This window comes from Heterocephalus glaber, unplaced genomic scaffold, assembly GCF_053883595.1.
Source record: "Heterocephalus glaber isolate CG9 unplaced genomic scaffold, H.glaber_assembly_v1.0 deba00000943, whole genome shotgun sequence".
Taxonomy (NCBI): Eukaryota; Metazoa; Chordata; class Mammalia; order Rodentia; family Bathyergidae; genus Heterocephalus; species Heterocephalus glaber.
The window spans coordinates 804,097-816,288 of NW_028258175.1; the positions used below are offsets into that span (position 1 = coordinate 804,097).

The 12,192-nt window shown below is 49.2% G+C and overlaps 1 protein-coding gene across 4 annotated transcripts in view; it reads left to right on the forward strand.

Annotated features, from left to right (window-relative positions):
* Znf668 (zinc finger protein 668) overlaps nt 1-11,080 on the forward strand; it is a 17,242-nt gene extending 6,162 nt beyond the window's left edge. For all 4 annotated transcript variants that reach the window (XM_021237485.2, XM_004856222.4, XM_021237486.2 and 1 more), the window contains 2 exons: nt 329-988; nt 1,265-11,080. In XM_021237485.2, coding sequence (XP_021093144.1) covers nt 351-988; nt 1,265-2,456 — 1,830 coding nt within the window. In that variant the 5' untranslated portion in view covers nt 329-350 and the 3' untranslated portion in view covers nt 2,457-11,080. The remainder of the gene's footprint in view (nt 1-328; nt 989-1,264) is intronic.
* Nucleotides 11,081-12,192: the final 1,112 nt, after the last annotated feature.

Below are 12,192 nucleotides of genomic sequence, written 5' to 3' on the forward strand. Positions count from 1 at the left end.
CAGATGGAACCGAGGCATTGTGGGGTGCCATGGAGTTGGGAAGCCCAGAGGTTGGGGAGAGCCGTACAAGGAGACCTTTTGTGACGCTAGACCCTCTCTTAGCCTGAGACCCTCACCAGGTTCATTCCTCCCTCAGTGAGCAGAACACAGAGGAGACTTAAGCTCAGGGTCAGAGCTGGGAGTGTTGGCAGGGACCTTGTGGGAGTCCCTGATTTGTGCTGAGCATACCAGGTGGGCAGTGCGGTGAGATAAGTTCGCTCTGAGGCCCTCAGAGGCCTGGAGACTAGCCAAGGGATTTGGCTTTGGCCTAACTTTGATTGTCTTGCAGAGAAGCCCCACCCACTACGCCCATGGAGGTGGAGGCCACGTCCCCAGCCCCTGGGTACCAGCGCTGTGGCCGCCGCTATAAGTGCCTGGCCTGCACCAAGACCTTTCCCAACGCGCCCAGGGCCGCGCGCCACGCTGCCACGCATGTGCCTGTGCACCGCGCAGAGGAGGTGGCAGAGGTGCAGCCAAAGCAGGACACTGACGCCAAGGGGGAAGAGGCCAGTGGCGACAAAGGCTCGGGCTCAGGGGCGAAGCCCCGGCCCTACGCGTGCCCGCTGTGCCCCAAGGCCTACAAGACGGCGCCTGAGCTCCGCAGCCACGGGCGCAGCCACACGGGCGAGAAGCCCTTCCCGTGTCCCGAGTGTGGTCGCCGCTTCATGCAGCCCGTGTGCCTGCGCGTGCACCTGGCGTCGCACGCGGGCGAGCTGCCTTTCCGGTGCGCGCACTGCCCCAAGGCCTACGGCGCGCTCTCCAAGCTCAAGATCCACCAGCGAGGCCACACCGGGGAGCGGCCCTACGCCTGCACTGACTGCGGCAAGAGCTTCGCAGATCCCTCGGTGTTTCGCAAGCACCGGCGCACGCACGCGGGGCTGCGGCCCTACGGCTGCGAGCGCTGCGGCAAGGCGTATGCGGAGCTCAAGGACCTGCGGAACCACGAGCGGTGAGCGCACCTCCCTCCGCTTGTGCACTTCGGCAGCTGCTGGGGCGGAGCCGGGGGGCGGGGCGGCGGGGCGGGGGGCGGTGCCCAGGCACGGCTAAGCCCTGGCCCGCACAGGTCTGGATGCGCTGCGCGGAGGTCCGACCTGGCGGTTTCTAACTCTCGGGCACAGCCCTGTGGCCCTTGGCGGACCGGGCCCAGGAACCCGGGGGTGCTCAGGGCCCCACAGTGGTCAGCAAGGCGCTACCACCCTCACGGACACCCCTCCCTGCGCCACAGGTCCCACACTGGGGAGCGCCCCTTCCTCTGCTCCGAGTGCGGGAAGAGCTTCTCCCGCTCCTCGTCCCTCACCTGCCACCAGCGCATCCACGCCGCGCAGAAGCCCTACCGCTGCCCCGCCTGCGGCAAGGGCTTCACGCAGCTCAGCTCCTACCAGAGCCACGAGCGCACGCACTCCGGGGAGAAGCCCTTCCTGTGCCCGCGCTGCGGCCGCATGTTCTCCGACCCGTCCAGCTTCCGGCGCCACCAACGCGCACACGAGGGCGTGAAGCCGTACCGCTGCGACAAGTGCGGCAAAGACTTCCGGCAGCCGGCCGACCTGGCCATGCACCGACGCGTGCACACGGGCGATCGGCCCTTCAAGTGCCTGCAGTGCGACAAGACCTTCGTGGCGTCCTGGGACCTCAAGCGGCATGCTCTGGTGCACTCGGGCCAGCGGCCTTTCCGCTGCGAGGAGTGCGGGCGTGCCTTCGCCGAGCGGGCCAGCCTGACCAAGCACAGCCGCGTGCACTCGGGCGAGCGCCCCTTCCACTGTGGCGCCTGCGGAAAGTCCTTCGTGGTGTCCTCCAGCCTCCGGAAGCACGAGCGGACCCACCGCAGCAGTGAGGCCGCCCCGCCAGAGCTGGTGGTCGGGTTGGCACTGCCGGTTGGTGTGACAGGCGAGAGCCCCGCCACCCCCGGCGCAGCCACGGGCCTCGGGGACCCTCCGGCGGGGCTGCTAGGGCTGCCCCCTGAGTCCAGCACTGTAATGGCCACGCAGTGGCAAGTGGTGGGCATGACGGTGGAGCACGTGGAGTGCCAGGGTCCAGGCGTTGGGGAGGCTCCGGGCCCCGTAGGATTGGCAGGGGTTGAGGAGGCCGATAAGAAGCCCCCACAGTTTACTTGTCGCGAGTGCAAAGAGACCTTCCCCACGCTGACCTTACTGCGGCGGCATGAGCGGTCACACCCTGAGCTGCGGCCCTTCCCCTGTTCCCAGTGTGGCAAGAGTTTCTCAGATAGGGCGGGGCTGCGCAAGCACAGCCGCACTCACAGCTCGGTGCGCCCCCACGCCTGCTCCCACTGCCCCAAGGCTTTCTTAAGTGCCAGTGACCTGCGCAAGCATGAACGCACTCACCCTGTGTCGGTGGGGACCCCCATACCGCTGGAGCCGCTCGTGGCTTTGCTAGGAATGCCTGAAGAGGGGCCGTCCTGAGGCCCGGTCCCCTTCACCACAGTCCCTGTTGGAGGGCCCTGCCCCCACAGGGACCGCTTGAACTGCTTTGTGCTCCTCCAGCTCTTTAGACTCCAGGTTCCTGGCCCTTGGGCAACTAGTTCACCTGCCACAAAATGGAGAGCTGGGGACAGTAGAGGCAGGCAGCGGCTGAGAGGGTTCTTTGTGGACACTTACTGAAGCATCCGCTTTGACCTTGGGCTACCTTCTGTGTCTGGCTGAGGGTGAGTAGATGGACCCGGACAAGAGAAGAGGTTCTGTGGAGACCCCCAGACTGACGGGTCGTTAGATGTATTGTTTCCCAAGGTGTTTTGGGATCTCTTGTGACAAAGGACTTCAAGGCCAAGTAAGTAGAAAGTTCCCCATCCTCTTCTTGGAAAATTTTAGTAAAGGCATCAAACCAGGTATGATGCACACACCTGTAATCCCAGCTACCTGGGAGGTTGAGGCAGGAAGACCACAAGTTTGAGGCCAGACTGGGCAATTTAGCAAGATCCTGTCTCACAATTTTTTTAAAAAGGGCTAAGGATGTAACTTGGTGCCCTCTGGGTTTGATCCTCAGTTCCAGAAAAAGCTGGATGTGGTGGTGCATGCCAATAGTCCCGGCACTCGAGGCTGAGGCAGGAGGATTGCTGTGAGTTCAATCCTGGGCTGCATAGTGAGCTCAAGGCCACCTGAATTACATAATGAGACCCTGTCATCAAAAAAAAGTCCTGCAATGAACAAATCTGTGTAGCTTTGTTTAGCCCATACTTGTATGACCATAGAAACCTCTTACTGAGTAGTTTTTTGCTTTGTTTTTGTTTTGAGAGAGGGTCTTGCTACAGTTCAGGCTGGCCTCAAACTCACAGCGATTCTCCTGCCTCAGCCCTGAGTAGTTTATAGATAACCTGAGGCCAAAATTTCCTCCTGTCCATTATAGTAATAAATTAGAAAATATGCTTGGATGAAAGGGTTCCTATAACAACAACAGAAAGATGTAAACTAAAAAATACAACTCACAAGAAATGTGCAAAATCTCTATAAAGAAAATGATGGATCTGGCCTAAAGTATAAAACCTAAGTACTTGAGGGCTGGGGATTTGTCTCAGTGGCACCGTCCCTGCCTCCCAAGTGCAAGGTCCTGAGTTTGATCCCTGGTACTGCAAAAAAAACCCTAAGTACTTGGGAACATGGAAAGTTGTTTCTAAAAGATGTTGATATTCCTACCCCAGTTTAGTCTTTGAATTTGTTAGCATTCTAAAATCTTTTTTTAAACAAAAATCAAAAGCAGTACCTTTTTGTGTGTGTGTTGGGGAATGAACCCAGAGCCTTGTGCATGCTAAGGGACAAGCCCTACTGCTAATCTAAACTCCCTACCCGACAATACAATTTCCAAAAACAGTAGAGGCAGTGTATTTGACATACTGGATAATCAAACATCAAAGCACTGAAATAAAAATAGTATATCATTAGCATAAAATAAATTAATCAAAGGAGGGGGGATTCAGAAACAGCCTGAATGTTTCTATGAATTTATAATAAATGATTGTTCAAATAAATGGGAAAAGGACAATATTAAGTACCTTTCCTTGAAAGTTAGTGTGAGGCTCCGAGTTCAGTCCCTAGCACCATTTAAAAAAAAAAATTTCAAAAAGTATGTCAAATGGAAAAAACAAGGTGCAGCTAAGATTTGGGAGGGGAAAAAGAACAAGGTATAAAGTTATGTAGTTAGTATGCTCCTCTCTGGGCCAAATTACATGTAAGTGCTCCAATTCTCAGAGTATTTCTAGGATACTCAAGAACTGATTCTAGGTTATAAATTCTAGCCACTAGGGCCTTCTCCATTACCAAGACAGCCGAAGGTCAGCATGAAGGCGAACATACTTCCTGTGCTCCTATCTCAATATTTGGGTTCCACCGTGTCGCAGTGTTGGGGAGTAACATCTCCAGGCGTGGGTGCCAGGCAGGACATTGTAGCAGTTGACTGTGGCTCAGAACAGGTACACAGGTGGCAAGGACAAGGAGCAGAATAGCCAGTGCCCCTCTGATGGCCAGGGCCCCCCGTTTCAGGCCCAGACCCTCAGACACCAGGTTTCAAAGGGCCTTCAAGTGTGGGGCAGAGCTCAAGGATAGAGTGCTGGCCTAGCATGCTCAGGGCCTTAGGTTGATCCTCAGCACTGCAAAACAAATAATAACATTTGTAAATTGATAAAGAGGTGCTGTATATATGCTGGTCCACAGGTAGCCTTGGGTGCCCATCAGCAGTGAGGGATGAAATGAGTTCCATGAATGTTCTTGATCACTAGCCCTTTCTCAGCCAGAAATCCCTCCCTGGGCCTCTGCCCTTCTGACACTCCAGGTGTTTGATCCCTTGGCCTGAGTCCCCTGAGGGCACACACATGTGACTTAAAATGTCGTTCACATACCATAAAATTAACCTGCTTGAAGTGTACAACTCTTGTCTTCAGTTTATTCACAGGGTTTTGCAGCCATCACAGTATAATTCTAGAGTATTTTTATACCCCTAAAAAAGAACATCTGCAGACCAGTTGTCACACTCCTCCCTCACTACCAGAAGCCCTCATCCCTAATGAATCCCTGATCCAGTTTGTCTATGGATTTGTCTATTCCAGACATTTCAAGTAAATGGAATCATACAATATGTGGTCTTTTGTGACTGACTTCTTTTCACTTAACAGTGTGGTTTCATTCATTATATAGCTTATATCCATACCTTACCCCTTTTGTCAAGTAATATTCTGTGATACGAATCTATCACTGTGTGTCTCTTTTACTTGGAACTGATCGCAAGGCCTTTGAACTGAAGTACATCCCCACATTTATTTGTTTGTTTGGTTTTGGTTTTTTGAGATAAGTTCTCACTAAGTTCATGGTGATCCTCCTGTGTTAACCTCCCAAGTGCTGGGATTGCAGATGGGTACCACACACCTGGGTTCATCTAAGTTTTTTTTTTGGTACCAGGGATCAAACTCGGGTCCTTGCGCTTGCGCAGCAGGCGGCGAAACCACTGAGCTAAATCCCTGGCCCTCATCTAAGTTTTATAGCTAAAAGTTGTTTAAACATTTATTATAAACTAGTCACAACTGGGTGTGGTGGTCCATGCCTGTAATCCCAGCACTCAGGAGGCTGAGGCAGGAGGATTGCTGTGCGTTCGAGGCCAGCTTGGGCTGCATAGTGGGTTCAAGGCCAGCCTGAACTACAGAGCAAGGACCTGTCTTAAAAAAAAACTAATTACAAAGTTATAAAGGTTTTATAACTATAGCAGCTTTTACAGCTAAAGGTTCTCACATTTAGATACCCATTTTGAGGTAATTTGTGCATATAGTTTGAGGTAAAGGGTCTATCTTCATTCTTTTGTGTGTATTTCTACAATTGTCCTAGCATTATTTGGGTTTTTATTAGTTATTGTTAATTTTGGTAGGTTTTTTTTAAAAAGCAGTATTTGTTGAAAAGACTCTTTATTGAATTGTCTTCATATCCTTGTTGAAAACAAACTGTAGGGCCGGGGATTTAGCTCAGTGACACCGTGCCTGCCTCACAAGCACAAGGTCCTGAGTTCAATCCCTGGTACCGAAAAAAAAAACAAACTATAAATGAGGGGTTTCCTCCCATAATCTCAACTTTCTTCACTGTATGAGAGGCATAAAGAGATTTGGGGGCCAAATTTTAAAAGTACACACTTAAGTAGAGTTTGGGCCCCCCAGAGATAACCCCATACTTTCAACTTTATTCCATTGGTCAGTGTAGCTAGCTGTCTATGCCAGTACTGCGCGCACGCGCGTGTTTGTGTGTGACAGGTCTCACTATGTAGCCCAGGCTGTTCTCCAATTCACAGTGATCTGCCTGCCTCAGCCTCCCAAGTGCTGGGATTACAAGTGTGTGCCACCACACCTAGCTATAGCTTTCTTGTAAATTTTGAAATTAGGACCTATGAGTCTCCAACTTGTTCTTCTGTTTCAAGATTATTTTTCTTTGAATCCCTTGCACTTCCATTTGAATTTTACTACCAGCTTATCGAGTTTTGCCATGGGAGAAATAAAAGCTAGACAGGACTTTGGTATGGATTGGTTAGATTAATTGATCCATTTCAGGGATGTTGACATCCTAACAATATTAAATCTTCTGACCCAGAAGCATGGGATGTTTTTCATTTAGTTAGATCTTTAACAGAGGTAAAGTTTTATTAAAGGTAGGAAAAGAAACAGGCTCTGCGGAGTGAGTTTGGGCTAAGTAAAAGTGGGAAAGGAAGTGCAACCTACAGCATGAAGCGGGCCACCATGCAAGAGCACACAGCGGCCTGTATCTTTGCCACTGAGCTAAATTTCTAGTCCCTGTATATCATTCTTGTATTTTACAACCTTGCTGAACTTGTTTTAGCTCTAACAGTTGTATGTGTGTTTGTTGTATATCCCTGAGGATTTTCTATATACAAGAACATGCTGTCTGGTAGTTCACTTCCTTTCCAATCAGGGCAGCTTTTATTTCTTTTCATGCCTTATTTACCAGGCTGGAACTTTGAGCACAGGTTATACAGGCGTGAGCAGCCTTTAGCTGGGCGTGGTGGCACACACCTGTAATCCCAACACTCAAGGCAGGATTGCTGGGAGTTTGAGCTCAGTTAGGTTTCCATAGTGAGTTTAGGGCCAGCCTGAACTACATAATGAGACCCTGTCTCAAAAATAACCAAAAACATGGGCTGAGGATTTAGCTCAGTGGTTCCACTGGCTCCCTCACAAACGCAAGGACCCAAGTTCGATCCCTGGTACCAAAAAAAAATATATGGCAGATGTGGTGCATGCCCATAATCCCAGCACTCTGGAGACTGAGGTAGGAGGATTGCTGAGATTTTTGTTTTGGTTTTTGAGACCATCTCCCTGTATCGCTCAGGCTGGCCTTGAATTCACTTTGTAGCCCAGGCTGGCGTCAGACTCACAGCAATCCTCCTGCCTCAGCCTCCTGAATGCTGGGATCACAGGCATGCATCACCACGTCCGGCCTGATTGCTGAGATTTTGAGGCCAGCCTGGGCTACATAGTTCAAAGCCAGCCTAAATGAATTACATAGTGAGACCCTGTCTTAACCGCCCCCCAAACAACCCCAACCTGGGCATTTAGCCAGACCCTGTCTCACACACAGACACAAAAAAGCTGGAGATGTAGCTCAGTGTAAAGGCCCTGAGTTCAATCCCCAGTACTTAAAAAATATTTCCTGCATTTATATAAATGCTCATATGGCTTAATCTGTATTAAATTAATTGATTTTGGGGTTTTCAGTCATCCCTGTATTCCTGGAATCAATCCCACTAGGCCATACTGTATAATATTTTTTAATACATTGCTGGGTTTACTTTGCTACTGTGTTGGTGATGTTTGTGTCTGTATTCATAAGGATATTCTGTTGTTTTCTTGTGACGCCTTTGCCTAGTAAGACAGTCTGCTGCTGTACCTCACTTGTCCTCTGTCCCACATCCCTTACTTCCCCAGTTCCCTTGCAGGTCTTCCCAGGTCGTTGCATCTGGGAAACGCAGAATCATAAGCCCTGGCCTCAGCTTCTAGCCCGTATGGTGCACTGTGGGCATGCGCATCCCCTTGCAAGTGACCAGATGAGTCTGGGTCACCCCAGACCCTGAACTCAATCCCTAGCACAGAACAGAAGATAGAGAGGGAGGGGAAAATGAAAGAAAAGGACAGGTCTGGGGGAGAAAGAATGGAAGAAATGAGGCTTCTCAGAGGAGCATGCGCTAGGATGCGCTGAGGCTGAGGTGGCAGGATCTGCTGGTAGAGCGTTTATTTTGGATTCACCTGAGGAGGCTTGGAGACCAATTCAGGACTGCCATGGCCCACTCACAATTGCAGTCTCTCCTCCTGGAGGCTGCCTTCGTTTCAGTCTCCACCCCAGCCAGAACCTCACCTCTCACCTACTTGGGCAACAGGACCCAGCCCAAGCAACCTTCTGATTTGTTTGTTCCCAGCTTTGGGACTTATGCCTGTGCTGTTCCCTGGGGATGGGTGGAACCCACTGCTGTAGATTAGCCCATGATGTCTGTCTCAGTTGAGTGTCACTAGATTAAAAAAAAATTATTTTGACACAGTTTCGTGCTATGTAGTGCAGGTTGGCCTTGAACTCACAGTGATCGATCCTCCTGCCTCAGCCTCCCGAGTGCTGGGATTACAGTAGATTAAATTTTTTTCTCCTCCTCTTCTTGCTGTTTTTGGGGGTGGAGGGGTCAGGATCTTGCTAAATTGCCTAGGCTGATCAAGCTTGTGATCCTTCTGTCTCAACGTCCCAAGTAGTTGGGACTACAGTCAGGCACTATCATGCCTTGCAACTACATCATTTCTCTTGTTGCACAATAAATTACTACACATTTAGCATCTTAAAACAGTACCCATTTATTTCCTCATAGTTCTGTAGGCCAGAAGAACTTGGCTGAGTTCTCCATTTAGGTCTCAGGAAACTAAGCCAAGGTGGTGGACAGCTTGGGCTCTTACTAGGGGTTCTGGTGTAGAATTCACTTCTAGACTCATCCCAGTTATAAAAGAATTCAGTTCCATTTGGCTTTAGGATTGAGATCCCTATACAAAGGTCCCTGCCACACACCTGTAATCCTACAGGCAGGAGGCTCACTGCAAGTTCAAGGCCACCCTGGAGTACGTAGACTATCTAGAAAAACAAAAAGGTCGCTGAGGTTTCTTTGCCAGCTGTCTGTCATCCAGAGGTGGTTTTCAGCTTCTAGAAGCTGTCTGCATCCCTCGGCTGCAGCCCCTCCACTTAGTAGTGACCAAAGGCACATGGAATCCTCCTGCTTGTTTCCTCTGATTCATTCTGCCTTCCTTTTTCTGTTGCTGGCTGAAGAAATTTCTCTGCTTTTAACCACTCATGTGACTACACTGGCTTGTCTATAAATAATGCAAAATAATCTCCCTAGTTTAACTTCAGTTAGCCGTAGTTAACAACCTTAATTACATCTAAGTATCTTTGTCATGTGAGGTAACATACTCATGGAGATGAGTCCATGAAATATGAAGGGTCATTATTTTACCTGCCACATTCCACCCTGAAACTCAGAGTCAAGTCTGAGCCTGGCACTCTAAAAGGGCGAGGGAGGATTGAAAACTCCAGCCAAGCCCAGGCAACTTAGCAACTTTAGACCCTCTCACAAAATAAAAAGTGAAAACAGGTGGGAATGCAGTGCCATGCGATGACCTTGGATTCAGTTGTCAGTGCCACAAACGAAAAAGGTTCTGTCCTACATGTAAAACACATTCCTAAAATTCTCATTCTCTTACAGCAAGTCAAAGTAAACAAATATATTTATCTCCTATCAAAAGCCCTAAATCTCATCATCTAAGTCGGATACAGATGAGGCTTCAGGCAGTCCATCCTGGAGCACACGGCCCCATCTGGGACCCAAGAACAGGAGGCCTGTGCTCCCGGGACACAGCAGCAGTGTGACCGCAGGATAGTAGGACGAGCCTGCTCAAAAGGGGCACAGACAGAAAGTGAAAAGGAGTCACAATACAAAGCAGTTAAAAAATCCAGCCGGGAAAATTCTCTTAGGTTATCAGGCCTAGAAATAATCTTCAGGCTTTGTTCTGCCCTCTGAGCTCTCAGTTCCACCCTCTAGATTAGTCCAACTCCTTATCATTTTTTTGTTATGTCACAGTACTTACTTTTTTTGTTTTTGTTTTTTGAGACGGTCTCACTATGTAGTTCAGACTGGCCTTAAACTCACCATGTAGCCTAGGCTGACATTGAATTCAAAGTGATCCCCCTGCCTCGGCCTCCCAAGTGCTGGGATTACAGGTGTGAGCCATCACACTTAGATTCTACTTGCTTTTTAAAATAGCATGTGTTAGGGCTGGGGATTTAGCTCAGTGGTTTCACTGCCTGCCTTGCAAGAGCAAGGTCCTGAGTTTGATCACTGGTACCAAAAAAATTTAAAAAGTATGTGTTGGATTTTTAATATCTTAGCAATTTATTCACTTGAGCTCTCCACTAGAATATAAATTCCATGGAAACAGAGACCTTGTCTTTTTTTTAATTTCTGTTTTTCAGATACCTGCTATAATGCCTGAAATGTAGGTCTTTAAATATTTTATAAATATTTTATGAGTCAGATGGAGTGTTGCATGCCTATAACCCTAGCTACTCAGTAGGCTGAGACAGAAGGATCATGAGTTCGAGGCCAGCTTGAGCAATGTAGCAAGACCCTGTATCAAAAAAGGGTCAGGGACCTGCTGTGCAAGCGCAAGGACCCAGGTTTGATACCCGGTACCAAAAAAAAAAAAAGGGTCAGGGAGGGGCCGGGGATTTAGCTCAGTGGTTCCGCTGCCTGCTTCAAAAGCCCAAGGTCTCGTGTTTGATCCCCGGTACCAAAACAAAACAAAAAAAGGGGCCAGGGTACTAGAGTAAAGCTCAGCATTCTCTGGGTTCAATCCCCAGTATCTACATACACACACACACACATACATATTTTATGAATAGATGAACAAATGAGGGGCCGGGGATTTAGCTCAGTGGTTCTACCGTCTGCCTCACAAGCGGAAGGACCTGAGTTTGATCCCCGGTACCAAAAAAAAAAAAAAAAAAAAAGTAACAAATGAGGTAAATGTGGAATAGGATGGAATGGCCAGGCAGAGAAGCGCTAAATTATGGCCCCCAAATATGCCTACACCCTAATCTGAGGAATCTTTGTTACCTTATATAGCAAAAGAAACTTTATAAAGATGGGGTTAAATGAAGGAGCTTGAGATGGGGAGGTTGTCTTAGATTATCTGGGTAGGCCCCGTATAATCACAAGGGCCCTTACAAGGGGACACGGGTAGCTGAGTGTGGAGCTGCCCACCTATGATCCCAGCACTTTGGAGGCTGAGGCAGGAGGACTGCCATGAGTTCAAGGCCAGCCTAAACTACATAGTGAGACCGTGTCTCAAAAAAAAGTCGGGAGAGGACACAGGAGAAGTACGTTAGCAGAGAAGGTGGTACGGTGATGGAAGCAGATGCTAGATTAACATGCCTTCAAGTACAGGATGGGGCTACCAGCCATGGAATAAGAAGCTGAAAGGGCAAGGGGCTGGATTTCCCTTTGGTGCCAGCAGGAGGAATCATCCCGCCAGCACTGACTAGTTTGGTGAAACTGATTTTGGACTTCTGGTCTCCAGCACTGCGAGAGAATAAATGGTATTGTTTTAAACCACCAAGTTGGTGGTGACTGGTCATCAGATTGCACTCACTGGTGTTGACTGCAACTACTGGTGGCCCCCTGAGACCCTCTCCACTCCTTCCAGAGCCACAGAACTCACCTGGGCAAAAAGCTGCTCAAGGTAAAAATCGAATTTCTTACATTCTGTGGTCATGTGACTTATATTCTGTCTACTGACAATATAGAAGAATATGACAGAATATAGAAGAAAAATGACCCTACCTTAAGAACAGTCTTTTTGCTGGGCATGGTGGTGCACGCCTGTAATCCCAGCACTTGGGAGGCTGAGGCAGGAGGATCACCGTGAGTTTGAGGGCAGCCTGAACTGCATAGTGAGACCCTGTCTCAAAAACAAAAAAACAGAAAGAACAATGTTTTGGGGGGGTTTTTGGTGCCAGGGATCGAACTGGGGTCCTTGTGGTTTTGAGGCAGGTGGCAGAACCACTGAGCTAAATCGTTGGCCCCAAAGAACAACCTTGATTTCTAGAGCTGAGCATGGTAGTGCCACAC